Source organism: Mus musculus, chromosome 1, assembly GCF_000001635.26.
Source record: "Mus musculus strain C57BL/6J chromosome 1, GRCm38.p6 C57BL/6J".
NCBI lineage: Eukaryota > Metazoa > Chordata > Mammalia > Rodentia > Muridae > Mus > Mus musculus.
The window spans coordinates 130,932,537-130,947,588 of record NC_000067.6 but is presented as its reverse complement, the minus strand read 5'-3'; the positions used below and the strand labels follow the sequence as shown (position 1 = coordinate 130,947,588).

General features: G+C 45.7%; 1 protein-coding gene across 5 annotated transcripts; it reads left to right on the top strand.

Moving 5' to 3' along the window:
- Positions 1-2,131: 2,131 nt before the first annotated feature.
- On the top strand, positions 2,132-14,933 carry Il19 (interleukin 19). Of its 5 annotated transcripts, none has more exons than XM_006529705.1 (6): positions 2,132-2,161; positions 8,311-8,491; positions 8,610-8,672; positions 11,544-11,696; positions 12,540-12,614; positions 14,346-14,933. In XM_006529705.1, exons 1-6 carry the CDS (start codon positions 2,151-2,153, stop codon positions 14,439-14,441), a joined length of 579 nt encoding a protein of 192 aa, XP_006529768.1. In that variant the 5' UTR covers positions 2,132-2,150; the 3' UTR covers positions 14,442-14,933. The 5 variants fall into 5 exon arrangements, with proteins under 5 accessions (XP_006529768.1, NP_001009940.1, NP_001342064.1 ...); NM_001009940.2 differs by lacking the exon at positions 2,132-2,161 and adding an exon at positions 7,474-7,537; NM_001355135.1 differs by lacking the exons at positions 2,132-2,161; positions 8,311-8,491; positions 8,610-8,672 and adding an exon at positions 7,474-7,537.
- The last annotated feature ends 119 nt before the right edge of the window (positions 14,934-15,052 follow it).

Sequence of the window (15,052 nt, the reverse complement as noted above, 5' to 3'; positions counted from 1 at the left end):
TTAGTTGGGGAAGAGGTTGATGAGCCACACTCCATCCCATTTCCCCTAAGGAAAGATTTCTTTTTCTGTAGGAAGGACGTTTGAACATCAAAGAGATGGCAGGTTGGAAAGAGCCCTGGATGTGAGCTCTAGCCCTGGGCCACCGTGAGATTTGACTGTATACTTTCAGGGAAGACTGCTCTCTCTGAACCCCAGGTATTTCCTCCTCCCTAAGTGGGACAGCTGTTTCAGATGGCCTGTCATGTCTGGCACCCCACAGTTGTTAAAAAGCAGAGGTCCTGGAGTGGGCTGCTTCTGATTGCTTTTGGTTTTGTTGTCCATCAGCTGACAGCCCTTGGAGAGGTTATTTAATAGCTCCGGGGCTCAGCTTCCTCCTCTGAAACAATAGACACAGAAATATTATTCACCTCACAGAGTAAGTGTGAAGGCTAAAGGGGCTACTACATCCTGGAGTGCACTGCAGAGCCCGGGCAGGCACCGTGCAGCATCCGCCAGCTGGTCCCCTCTCCAGCTCTTTCAGTTTATGGATTTTGAGTGTGGCTATGGGATATGTTGAATGTTGGAATGTTGGAATGTCTCTCAGAACTGATAGTGCTCTTCTGGCTGTGCCGGCAGCAAATCGAGATACAAAGTCTTTAGGAGGACAGCCTCTGCCTCCCTGTGATGACCTGAGAGATGAGGGAGTGACATGCTTGTGTGTCACACTGTAAAATAAATCCTTTTTTTTTTTTTTTTTTTTTTGGAAACAGGGTTTCTCTGTGTAGCTAGGATGTCCTGGAACTTGCCCTGTAGACCAGGCTAGCCTCCAATTCACAGAGATCTCCCTGCCTCTGTCTTTGCCTCTTGAGTGCTGGGAATAAAGGTGTGTGTCACCGCTGCCAGGCTCTATAAAATAAATCTTAACCTTCCACAATTGTAAGCAGATGGAAAATTTGTTTATAATATAGATTATGATTTTTTTTTTTTTTAGAATGAGGGGCTGGAGCAGCAGCAGAGGAGGCTGCAAATTGCCAGGAACCAGGCATAGAAGAAGGAGAAAAAGGAGGAGGAGGAGGAGGAGAAAGAGGAGGAGGAGGAGGAGGAGGAGGAGGGCTGTTTGTTTCTCTCTTTCTCCCCTCCCTCTCCCTCCCTCTCTCCCTCCCTCCCCCTCTCCATTCCCCATGTATCCCTAGCTGGCCTCTTCCTCTCTTCCTCTTTTCTCTCTTTCTGTATTCTCTGTCCACCTTTCTCTGCCTCTATCCTCTTCCCTAGGTCCCCTTCTCTTCCTGCCAATTATCCTTCCTCATCCTAGGCCTGCCATGTGACTGATTGCTCAGGGGGACACCTTGGTGGGGCCCTGCTGTGGTGCTCCCTCCCGTCACATTACTATGCTGCATTTTATAAAACACAACAGTAATTATATTGTGATCTTGAAAATAAAATAACATTAAGTTAAATAAGAAAACACAAACAAATGCAAGGCATTGCCCAAAGGCCTGTATACAGGGAAGATTTGCTGTTTAGTCTTGGGCTTGTCCCATGTCCTATGCTCTCCTGAAATTCCTCTAAATGATTGTAGCTTAAATTAGTTACTCGGTCCCCCTATCTACTCCTCCTTCATTGTCACCCTTCCATTCATGCCAGAAAGGACTGAGGAAGCCCTGATACGTGGGGGAGATATGACTAAAGAGATGTTGGGTCATGGATGCACTGGCCTGTTAAAGACTATGTTTGCATGGCTTGTGTCTCCTCTGTGTGTGATCAGTAACCATCTTGACTTAAAAGTGGCATCTGGTATACCTGGTTGACTCTGGGAAGTGTGGATACTGGAAGAGAAGTGAGATTTGGGCTGTAGAGCACTGCATCAGGATATGGAGAACTGGAACCCAAAGCTTGGCTCTCCTTAGAGCCTAGTAGACTTACTTAGAAATGCCCTCCCTAGGGTCCCAAGTGGATCCTAAATTCTCGTTTCCAGTGGGGATCATGAGAGCAAGATTTATCAGAATTCATACCTGTAAGGCATCAACCTATAGCATACTTTTCATATTCCTACTTTCAACAACAAAATTGTTTTTACACAGTTCATAATAAAAGAATTTCTCACTTATTTTTTATTTCCCCATAGAGAATAACAATAAAAAAATCATTGTTGTAGAAGAAACAACTGGAAGATGACAGACAGGTAATTGATAGAGGCAGTGATTTAACTCCTTCTCTCTTTCTCTGTGTGCGTGTGTGTGTGCATGTGTGTGTGCGTTTGTATGTGTGTGCATGTGTATGTGTGTTTGTAGTATGGGTTAACTTTTTAAAATAAATATTTGAAATATTTGGTTTTGTTTGAGATGCTATATTTCCTTTTTTGAAGATCAGTCTGGCTTTGAACTTCTGAAATTTCTGCCTCCCAAGTGCAGGAGTGAGTATGTGTGTCCCCATTCCTGGCTGTACTTCCATTTATGACTTATTTCTTTAAGGGACCTACGTTTCAGCACACCACGTTTCAGGAGGTGTGGGGCCACACACCTGGATGTGCTGCATCCTGTACCGGGAGGTCCAGTTTAAGCTGTCAAATTTAGCAAGTGAAAACACAGGGTGCCCACTTTATTCTGCACTTCAAAGATACGTGAGTGCTGAGACTTGCAGGTCTGAACATCAAAATCAACCTGGATACCATGTGTCCAGTGGGAACAGGAAAGATACAGCAGCCTTCTCAAGGGGCAGAGGTAGAAAGGAGGGAAGAGGTGGGGTGGGGTAGGAGACACTCAGCTGAGTGTGAAAGCTGGATGGGTGGTGTTTGGCTCTCAGGAAATCTAAGAGGGAGCTTGCTGGTGAGAGGGGCTAACAGGATGTGGGACTCATCTGGAGAGGAGGCAGGAGATGGAGGTCTGGTCTGTGATGGGTCTGGAAGTGATGGGGAGTGGGATGTGGAGGGATGAGTGGGGGTGGAAGGGTAAAAGGAGGTTTCCACATATCTCTAAGCACCTTCCACATCATCTGACTCTAGGTTTAGAGGGGAATATGGGTGAAGACAGGTCACTCTGTTAGGAGCTCTGCTTTGAGAAAAGTCTTTCACCTAGCAAGGTTTGATTTATTGTTTTGGTTTGGGAGAGCCAAGCCTGCCACGCCTGCATCTGTAATGTATTAAGTTAGCCTGAGGAGGGAGGACAGGTTGCTTGCTGCTGGAAGTAAGCCTGTTGACTGAGCCTGAAATATGAGGGACCTCTGTGAGCATACAGCAGGCTCCTTCTGTTCCCTGTTCCTGGCTCTCTTCATTTCCACGGAAGATGTCTCACGGTGTTGGAGTCACTGACAACTGATGACAGAGTCTCAAAAGCCCTGATCAGCCTGCTCACACAGGTGCCCAGCAGCAGCAGGGGAGGAAGCAAGTCTAGGTTGTGGCAGTTGAATGGATTTGTCATTCTGTGCTCACTGACGAGGGCATGCCCATCTCAGATTTCCTTAAGGTATTCCCGTCCCTGACTAAGCACAAGCTTGGGCCTGGGGGAGTGACATCATTTCACCCACTGAACCAGCTGGAGGTCCCCACCATCTACACCCAACTCGGATGAGAGGAGAGCTCGAGGGTAGGCAGGTCACTCTGCCAGACTTTGGGAACAGCTTCTACTTGCTCACTGTGCCATGCAAGAGTGCGGCTCACCTCCCAGTTTATTGCTGTGATGCTGAGGGCTGAGGTGTGTGCACTCTGGTATCTTACTCAACTCATATGTAAATCCCAAACTGAGAGAAATGTTCTTTTTTGGGGGGGGGGGTAAATTTATAAGAACTGGACCACTTATCACCTTAAAAAATTGTTTTATTTTATTTTATTTTATGTGTATGGGTGTTTTGCCTGCTTGAAAGTCTATGTGCCACATGTGGGCCTGGTTCCCCGACGATGACTCAAACATAGGTCAAGATTCCCAAGCTTCAGATGTTATGAGCTACCATGTGGGTGCTAAGCCATCTCTTTAGCTCCTAAATTTATCTTTTTTTTATTTATTTGTTTTGTTTTATTTTTACTTGATACAGATTCAAATTATGCAACCCTGGCTGTCCTGGAACTCACTCTGTAGACCAGGCTGACCTTGAACTCACTGAGATCCACCTGCCTCTGCCTCTAGAGTGCTGGGAATAGAGGTGTGGCCCTAATATACCTGACCTCCCAAAAGTTTTCTCTAAAAAATTTATATTTAAAGTTATCTACAATTCAAAATAGTTATGATCCTTAAGACCTTTAAAACATTTTTATATTTTTTATCTCCCCCACTTTTTTTTTCTTTTTTGAGACAGGGTCTCTCTGTATAGACTTGGTATTCGCTATGTAGACCAGCCTGGCTATGGATTTACAGGTATACACTTACCTGTCTCCCGAGAACTGATCATCTTTTTCTATAAATCCTTATTTGCATCCCATATGGAATTTTCATCCATCGGTGCGGACAATCCTGTTTTCTTTTACAGATTTCTTTCTCTATCACAGCTTCTAGTGTTTCCTAGTCTTCATAGTTGGTTCTTCCTCTGATCTCTGTGAGGAGCCCCATTCCCAGGGAAAGTGAGGGGCCCGCTAAGACTTGCCCTGGGGAGTGGACACGTTCTTGTCTTTCATGGACAAGAACTTGTCCTGGCACCACCATGAATGAATGATTCATGCAGCTGGAGGGCAGGAGGCCTGGAAATCGTGAGAGACTCTCCAGGACTTGTCAAACACAGAGAGAGTGTCTTTGAGCCTAGCTCCTTGGTCTTCATTACATTCTGACTGGTTTCCCATTTGATAAATGAAAACAATTGGGTTGTGTACAGGAAGGGGACAGAGTTTGTGACCCAGGCTAGCTGTGAATGTGAAACAACACCCCTCTCCACTTGCCTCCTGAATTCTGGGATTGCAAGCATACACCACCATGTGCAATACAAATGGAAAGTTGAACCCTGGTCTTGTAATGGTGGCTCAGCTGGGTCTACATGTATCTCTACGTCTATTTCAAGGCTACATGTACCTCTGTGTCTATAGATCACATTTATAATTTGACTGCAGTTCCAGAATGGATGCCATTTTATCTCGATCTATATTTTAATTTTTAAATCTTAAATGTTAGATAGTAAAGCTTACGCTAGAGAGAATCCCTTCTCCCTGATCTCCTCCCTCTCAATGTAGGGCTTCAGATGCAGTTGTAGAGTTAATAGCAAGCTAGGTATAGTGGTGCAAATTTGTGACTTCAGTACTTGGGACTGGAGGCAGGAGAATCATAAATTTGAGGCCAGCCTGTGCTACATAGCAAGACCCTATCTCAAAAAGAAATAGTTTATCAGGCTGTGTTGAGGGCTAAAATTTGATTATTTAATCTCCGCACCAAGCCTACATAGTGACTACTTAGTAGGTATTATTTGTTCAGAAGAACTATCAAGTACGGAGATGGAGTGGCCTGTCTCCTGTCTGACAACCTCTGGGAACACAGCCTGTCAGCCCGGCTTGTAATCATAACCCCTCTGACATTGCGTGCTAGAAGTGGATTATAGACACTTCACACATTTCCTGTACTCTGAAAGCCCCCCAGTGTGACATCCTGGACCTGAAATGAGAGCCGGCTCCTCTGAGTGAATGTGGAGTGAGACTGCAGGGTCATGTTGCAATGCTCTCACATGTGGCTCTGGGCTCTGACCCAGGCAGCTGAGCCCATGCTGGGAAAAGGGCACCCACCTCCCTGGATGTTCCCATCTGTCTCCCAGGAGGGTTGACTGCAGAGCTAAGCTTGTCTCCCTTTTCCAGAAGGAGCAGATGCACTTACCAAATACTAATGGAGGTGCCCTGTCTTTCTTTGGCAGGGTAGCATAGAGTAGCACCATTTGTTACTTACTGTTTATGTGCTAGTAAACACTGCTTGCACTTGCTATGATACGGGCCAGGCCTGGTAGCTCATTTGAATCCTTGAAGTTCACATTTTCTGTTTTATGGGGCTTCAGTAGGCATTCAGTAGCTTGTGCTACCCAGAGAGGAGGGAAGGCATGGGCTTAATTCCAGGGCTACACGATTGTGAGCCACAGTAGCTGACAGGCTCTCTCCACACGCATTATTTCATTAAATTCAAGATGCTGGACACAGTCTTCCAGATTCCAGGGTTCCCTTGTCTTGAATCCCACCAACGGCTCTGATTTTCCTTGATTTTCTCTCTTTTCTTATTCCAATACCTTCCAGTTATTCTCTCTTTTCTTCTACTCCTCTGTCTTCTTAGCTTAATAGCAGGAGTAGGTTCTACACCTACCGTGTGTGTGAGAGAGAGAAAGAGCGAGAGCAAGAGAGCTCTTTGATTAAACCCCATGCCAGAGTTACTTTGGGGAAGAAACTAGTTTTTAAAATAATATTCTTATCTATTCTTTGAAATGTTTGCTCATTTATATTTATTTATATTTATTATACCTTTTGGTCATCTCCCTCCATCGCTCCCTTTCTCCAGCTCCTCCTAGTGCCACTGCCTCACCTCATCTCCCTTCCAGCTTCATTGCCTCTCTTTCATTTTTTGTTTATTAATAACCTTCTGAGTTCAATTAGTGTTTCGAGTTCCATATGTGCACGGGAATGAGGCCATCCATAGTGGCGCAGGCAGCCTCAAAGAGAGAGAGTGTCTCCGAGAGAAAATAACTATCTGTGAGGACACAATTATACCTCGTCTTTCTGTCACATAAAACCCCGACCCCTGAAAAGCTTCCTGATGGAGAGTGGTAATAAGTAAGAAAGTGACTTGCCTAAAGGATCCTCTGGGCCCAGTATAAGGGCCGTAAGTTCTGTTCCCAGCTCTGCCACTAATTTCTTGAAGGAACTGCACTGCTCACTCTCATTTCTCTCTGCACCAATCAAGAACGAAGGGGACTTCCAAGGGACAAGATCAAGCAGAAAGAGATGACATGAAACAAACAACAAAAAACAAACAAATAAACAAAACTCCCAGTCTTTTGCCTATAGGAGAAAAAAGATTTGTCCCTAAGGAGTTAAGCAAAGTCATGCCGGTAAAAAAAAAAAGAGCCTGGCGTGTGGTAGGTCCTCCAGAGTTGTGTGAGGCATCAGAGAGATGACTTGTGTCAGAGCCAGAGGACCTGCAGAGTCTCAGGAAGTTGGCTGCTGACAAAGCCAGGCCATCCACACAGGGCTTTCCTGACTGTGCCTGCAGGGTACGGTTGGTACCTTGCCACAGCTCCTAGGAAAGTGGCCTAACTTGGATTTTTCACCATGAACACAAAATTGCAAGTAATTCTCATTTGCATGGTGATGGGAGTTTATTTTTCCCAGAAGCAATGTGTCAAAACTCAGGGGAAAAAAAGGAGGTATTTCTTAATAATGATTAATCAGTTGTTTAACAAAGCGGGGGTGGGGGGGGGAGAAAGAAATGAAAACAATTAAGAAAATGAAATACTAAAGAAATGGGGGGAGGGGAATCTCCTGAAGGTGGACCCACCCAGCAAACCTTGACAGCATTTCCTCTCATCCACCACATAAAAGTGAGCTGCAGTTTCTAAGTGGCAAAGAGCACAGGGAGAGAGGACTCTGCTGGAGCAGGAGACACCAGGAGAGGTGAGGCTGGCCTGGGCTATCCGGGGCTTCCCTGGGGTCATCCAGACTACAGGGGTTACCACTGTGCCTGACTTGGGTTGCCCAAGAGAACGAACAAGGTTTTTGTGGAATGTGGAAGCGTGCCACAGTGTGTGTGTGTGTGTGTGTGTGTGTGTGTGTGTGTGTGTGTGTGTGAATTTTCTTGTACCTTCTTTTTTTAACAAAAGGAAATGGAGAGAAGGAAGAGCAGAAAATAGAGTATGACGGAATTAAATAAACTATGGAATTTTCATTCCAGGAGCCTAACCTTTTGAGTATTAACTCTCTTTTTTAAATACAAAGTCCATTTCCTGGTTCGGTGGGACCTGGTCAGAAATGGGTTTCCATCTGGTGTGAAGCTGTGGTCTCCAGGGGAGGTAGTGATAGCTATGCTCGAAGAGGAGACATTGCTTTGTAAATAGGAGGCTTGGCCACAAGGAGGTGGGTATAGTGGCCAGCTGACCACGTCAGCTCTGGCAACCCATTTTATCCCCCTAATTCTTAGTTCCCTCCTTGGTGAGACACGGAGAGGAACAAACCTCGCCAGACACATGTGTAGGTGTCACCCGAAACAAGGTAACTGTGCAGAGGTTTTTAGGACAAGAGCTGCCTCCTGCTGTATCTGAATGGCCCAAGATGACCGGACTCTTTTAGAAGGAGCAAACTGGGGAGGGCGATGCCGCCTACCAACTTCCCTTGCCAGTGGGGTTTTATCTCCTTGTTTTGCCAGAGAATTAGAAAATCAATCTCTGCAGTCTAGGTGGACAGCTGACTTTCACCTTTGCAGAAGACATGAAGACACAGTGCGCGTCTACCTGGCTCCTGGGCATGACGTTGATTCTCTGCTCAGTTCATATCTACAGTCTTAGGAGATGTCTGATTTCTGTGGACATGCGCCTCATAGAAAAGAGTTTCCACGAGATCAAGAGAGCCATGGTGAGCATGGGTTGTCTGACCTTACATCTTAGAGCACAAGGCAAGTTCCTGCCAGTTCCTTGTTAGGGATCCTGAAAATGTAGAGGGTTCTCATTGATGTCTGTCCCGTTCTTCACAGCAAACTAAGGACACCTTTAAAAATGTCACCATCCTGTCCCTGGAGAACCTCAGGAGCATTAAGGTACCATTTGGTTTGTGTCTCTTGTGCTAAGAATCGACTCCCTGACCAGTACTCCCTTATGTTGTTGATTGAGCCTAGTCTTTAACAGCTGAGCCATCTCTCCAGGCCCCTAGTACTCTCTTAAATGTCCAGCCTTCTTTGTCATCTAAGCAGTTTGGGCACATCAGTATCCCAGTGACTTTGAAATCGTGGGCATGGCCAAAGAAGTGACTCTTCATCGGAGGGTAACAAGTTCCAAGTACTTCAACGGGGCAGAATTTCAGTGGCTTGGTGGTTGTTTTGGAAGATCCCGTGGGGAGAAACGAAATAAAGTGATTTCGTTTGGCTGAGGGGAGGGGTGTAGATAAACAGATAAAGGCTTAAGATACAGGGGAAGTGGATGTAATATCAGTGGAATCAGGCTGGTGTGACTCCAGGGACAGTGAGCAAGCGTGTTAGGATGCAAAGGACAGGCAGAATAGTAGGGCACTGAGAGAGACAGCCGCTTCTGGAACGAGGCCGAGCCTTGGCTTTCTGACAGGGACAACAGAGTGGCTGAGGGGTCTTTTGAGATTCAAGTTACATGACAGAACTAGTATAGAATGTATGGTAATGAGCTTTACAATGGCGGCTCATTGGGAAGGCCCGTAGGATGCCAGCTCCACTCAGCGGAACAGGTGTAGATAGGATCTTACCAGACAGCTTACTACACTGATTCTCCACTTTACAAAAAGAGCCTGGCATGTACCTTTAGAGTCATCTCTTAGCCAGGTGTGCGGGACATGCCTGTGTCCTCTCATCATTTGGGAGGCAGGCAGGAAGGGTCATTACAAGTTTGAAGCAAATCTGTTCAATTTCATGAATTCCAAGCCAGCCAGGGGTATGTTGATGCATAAGTCCAACTTTAGTTCCAAGGGAATAAGCAATAGTTTATTCTGGAGTCACATATGAGTGACTACAGCCTGGGATCCAGGTTATACCAAAAACAGTGTTGCAGAGCAGTACAGTTTCATGAAGTTTGTCCAGTAACAAAAGAAAGCCATAAATTAAGGCATGCATTTTAAAATGTATTGGTGGAAACATAAGGCAGGCAGGTGACAGAAAATTGTGGAGAATTTGCTATGGGCCTCAGATGCTTTCTGATGACATCTTAGTTTTGGGGACACTAGTGGTCTGTTAGTGTATTCTAAAAGTCTCTCCCGATACTCACGGTGCTTGGTGAGTGACTACCGAGGGGTTAAAGATAGCTTGGGATGACTCGGCTCTGGATCTGCAATGCTACAGTTCCCAGTCACAGAAGGTCTGATTAGTCAAGCAGCTTCGTAGAATCTTTATCCCAGCCTAGGCTTTTTCTCCTGGCAACTTTCAGTTCACAGTTGTCAAAAAGCAAAGCAAATGAAAAAACAAAACAAAACAAAAGCCCAACTGCTTTGACCTCTGGATCTGTTGTAAAAGTGATCTACATTGATGTCTTTGCTGAGCACTTACAAGAAAAACTAGAAGTGTGTGTCTATGAGGAACTGAGCTCATGGAGCAGAGGAGGGTAATGAGTTAATGACCAAGCCAGGAGTAGGACACGCCCCTTCCAGGTTATATCTCTGTTTCCTGACTCTTTGTCCTCTTAAGCTTAAGAAACAGCTGATATGGAGTAAGGAAAGAAGTTAGTGAATTTGGATCTTTATCATATGACCTTGTTTCCCCTCTTTTCCTTTTCTCTCTCCCTTTCTTTTTTCTTTTAAAAATGTGTGTGGATGCATGCATGCGCGCGCGCGCGCGCGCGTGTGTGTGTGTGTGTGTGTGTGTGTGCATGCGTGCGAGAAAAAAAAAGTGAAGGGGGAACTTTTGGTTCTCTCCTTCCTTCATATGGATTCTGAGGGTGGGACTCAGGTTCTGAGTTTTGGCCACAAGTTTATTGACTGCTGAACCTCTTTCCTTCCTTCCTTCTCCCCTTCCACCTTCCTTCCTTCCTTCCTTCCTTCCTTCCTTCCTTCCTCCCTCCCCCCCCCCTCCCTTCCTTCCTTCCCTTCCTCCTTCCTTTCCTTCCCCTCCCTCTCTCCCTCCCTTCATCAGTTCCTCCTTTCTTCTTTCCTTCTGTATGGGTTCTTTTTTTGTAATGCCACAGTCTTTAATAACACAGAGGTGTGTAACTTTTTCCTCTGGCTAAGCGGCCCAGTGAGAGAGAACAGACAGAGATCCAGCATTCTGAGCAGCCTGCTCTGACTGTCTAGGAAAGGCTGCCCTCGGGGCGAGAGGCAGAGGAGTAAATCTTCTGCAGTCCATCCTTAGGCCTGGAGTGCCAATTGCTTGAAGAAAGCTTCCCGGCTTCTCTGGGCTGTGCTTTGAGCATCTGGAGTCTTGTCTCAGAGGCATCTGCTTTCTGTTGCAGACCTTTGACCTTCCCAGATGTGCCTGCCACCTCCTAGTCTTGCAAACCCCATCCCGCCCCGCCCCCAATTTAAGGGGACAAACTGCAAGGGAACTCAGTAGTGCGGTCCAGGGCTCAGTGGCTAAGATAAATATATTGGTCATGCCTGGTAGGATACCTGATGTCCAGGAGCCAAGGACATTGTGGGCTGGGAGACTACAGAGCTGACAACCTTGGCTTGTGGGATACAAACCATCTCCTAAAGGAGGCACCTGGTTCTTGGAGGGATTTTAGAGTTTCCTTATATCATGCTGGGGATGCATGCTGTGGAACAAACCTTGTCTGTGATAGGATCCAAGCTTTACTCTTTGTAAATATATCTCCTGGCTGCAGTGGCTTGGCCATGGGAAGTGTGAAAGAATACCCTGAATTTTAGAAAAGAACATTTAGTTTTTTTACTTGTACTTTGTTTCTGAAATTTTGAGAGCAGAGGGCCTCCAAGGGTGTGCTCTAATTTGTGTTTGTAGCCTGGAGATGTGTGCTGCATGACCAACAACCTGCTGACATTCTACAGAGACAGGGTGTTCCAGGACCATCAGGAGAGAAGCCTTGAGGTCTTAAGGAGAATCAGCAGCATTGCCAACTCTTTCCTCTGCGTGCAGAAATCTCTGGAGCGATGTGTGAGTCAGGGCATCGGGCCCCCAAGCTTCTGCTCCCATCTGCCCAGAAAGATCCCAGGCTTTGCAGAGTCAGGACATTGTCATTCACTTCCTGTCCTTTGAGGCTCTGCAATGGTCTTGCCAGTCCCAGGGGCTTCCCGCTTGCCTACACCTCATCAGAAGGGTCTCCTTGTGGAGTGACCAACTGATGTCAGAGCATCTCCTAAGTGTTCAGTAGCCCACCAGAGAGACTTGCCAAGAGTTGCATTCTGACCATAAGCACAGTCCCGGACTTTCTGTTTCTGAGCCTTTGGAATTTCCACACTAAGACATTTTGGGAAGCCATATTAGTCCTATCTCCGAGGGTCACCTGTAAGCCCACTGCTTACTTGTTAAAATCAAATAGAGATAAAAGTAAAAATAACCAACAAAAAACTTAGGCTAAGAGAAACCTTAGGTTCCAGACCAAGGGCTGCTGCTGAGTTCCTGTGTGACATGGTTTCTTTGAGGCTGAAGATGTCTTTCCTTTCTGTGTCTCAGATTCAAAAAATGTTAGAAAGGGCAATAACCCCTGTCCTGCTTTTAAAAAGGACAATAGTGGAATCAAATGGGTATACTTAATCTACTAGTTAACCTTGGGGGATGCCACTTTTAGAGCTGTAACAAGGAAGACACGGTACTCGCTCTTCCGATGCGATTGACTGTAGATGTGTGAGCAGAGGTCAAATGCAGAGCTTCTCCACAAACAGACCCTGTTTCCTCCCAGCTGCTCTCTCCTAAGCTTTGTCACCCGACCAGGGAGGAGGTAGGGAGAGGAGGTAGTGTAAGTGTCCTCTAATGAGTGCTGTCCCCATTGTGTCCCAGCAGGTGCACAGACAATGTAACTGCAGTCAGGAAGCCACCAATGCAACTAGGATCATCCATGACAACTACAATCAGGTGAGGTCTGGGGAGAGTATAGAGAAGTTGGAAAAATGAGAGGGTTCAGACGATGCCAATATTCCAGCCTTCTCTGCATGCAAACTCATGTATTCTTTCCACCGGTCTTCATGGCAAGCTCATCCAAGTTGATGCCTACAAAGTGTTGTAGGTCATTGGGCCGTTCTCTGGTCTTCTCCATCCTCCCTGTACTGTTTTCTTACACTTTCCTATCAGGCCTGGGCTGCATAAGATATGGTCATACAGAAGGCACAATGATCCCCAGTGAATCTGAAGCTCTTACCCATGAAACATGACCCATACAGCATCCTTATGGTCGGGAGCTGGCCCTTAGCATCCTGCATACCGGTGCACTCAGTGGTTCTCACAGGGAGGGGTGCTGATGCAGGAACAGCTATCGGGGTGTGCCATCAGCAGATCTGATTGAAGTGCAGAGTCTGGTCAGCAGTTCTACCCTGAAGCCTAAGTTCCTCTCGCTCAACACGCTCCAAATGATGCTTGCTGGTGCTTTGAAGAACAAAGGAGATAGGACTGTTTTGGAGCTCTGTTTTTTTTTTGGGGGGGGGGGAGGCTTTATTAAGTGATGCTGTAGGGACAATGAAGATCCAAGTGGTTCGTACTGTGAGCCAGATATTGTTTCAAGCCCAGGGAAGTGTTGTCACATCGAGTCTTCACAGCAAGGCTCTGAGTATAAACTGCATTAAATAAACCAGAAGATGGCGGCACAAGGAGGTTACACGAGTTGACCACTTGGTACACACAGGACTTGGTCCCATGCTAAGTGGCTCCACAGGATGCACCTTCACCCCAACCACATCCTTTTAGTCTGGAAGGGGATGGATTCATGGATTGCATTCTAGTCTGCTTCTTTTAAGTGCTGTGTGATGTTTGGGTAGACATCCTTTGTGGGTCTCAGTGTTTTGCTATATCTCTTGAATCAGGTGGTTCATCTTTCCTGCTCCATGCTCCCAGAAATAAGACTCAAACTCATAATATATTTGATACCTTGGCCATATAGATAGGCCTTCTCTGACTAGATAATAGCTTAAAATAACCAATTTATTTTAATCTACATTTTTTTGCCACGTGGCTGCTTACCTATGCTCAGGCACCATGCATCTGTTTTGTCACACATCTTCCTGGGCAAATCCCCTGTTAGTGGCCCTATCCCAGAATCCTTTCCACCTACAAGATGTCCCACCTCCTATTTCCTGCCTAAGCGATAGGCCCTCAAATTTATTATTGACAGGGGCCACATCCATACAGATACAAGCTAGTCTCTTTACATGTGTCTGTAAGGGGCAACGTGTTCTCCTTATTCACTGGAGAGCACTGGAGAGAATCAGACTTCCCAAGAAACAAGAGTGATTCAGTTGAATTGATGTGAATAGAAGATTAAGAAGACCTGGCTGGCAAGGCTAATATTGCCTGTGAAAAGAAGGAGAAAAGGGAGAAAGAGATGCAGGATTTAAAAGTTTGTGCATAAGGAGCTAAAATGATTTAAACTGCTTGGCTGGTGGGGTGGGAGTGGTGCTAAGCGCCGAGGAAAATAACTTTTGATTTTGCATGCTATGTGAGCCATTTGATAAAGAGAAAGAGGAACCTCCCAGGTTTCAGAATATGCGAACTGCAATACCCAAACTTCAGAGCAGTCAGACCTCATGATGTCATTTTACATTTTTAAATAAAAATCAATTCATTCATTAATTTTCTTATTTATTTTTGTTTTAGCTGGAGGTCTCATCTGCTGCCCTTAAGTCTCTAGGAGAACTGAACATACTTTTAGCCTGGATTGACAGGAATCATCTGGAAACTCCTGCAGCCTGACACGAAACGCCTCGTCTGATTATCTAAATAACGGACTGTGAGGGTTTTTTTTTTAATTGTTGCTGTTTTATTTTGTTTTTGTTTGTTTGTTTTGTGGTCAACAGCTACTTCTGAAGAAGAGAGAGACATGGAAAGTTCACATAATTATCTAGAATGAGGGTCTTTTCTGGTAACTTGCTGATGTGGAAGGAATCCTCTCTTCTGGGCTTGGAGCCTTTCAGAAAAACAATTGGGATTTGAATGGATCTCAGCTCCTGGCTGAGGTCTCTGCTCTCTGATCCCACCTGCAATAGCTAAGTTGGCTGCTGTGGTATTTATAGCAATATGTGGCTGTTGAGAGATCTCAGATATCATAGGAGCAATAGACAGCCCCTCTAACTTATTGTAAAGCGGCTTCTTCCAGGCCTATGCTGTGCACCTTGTGGTGTGCTGTAGTGCATATTGTACTGACTGACGTTTACGAATAAACTGTGGTTTACCTATGAGGATGAATTGTCTTCTGATTCATCAAAGACTCGTCCGTGCAGGTGAAAGAGGCCCCAAGGATGCGCAACAGCTGGGGAAGCTTACTCCTAGACAGGGATAAAATCTAGTGGATATATGACCACATT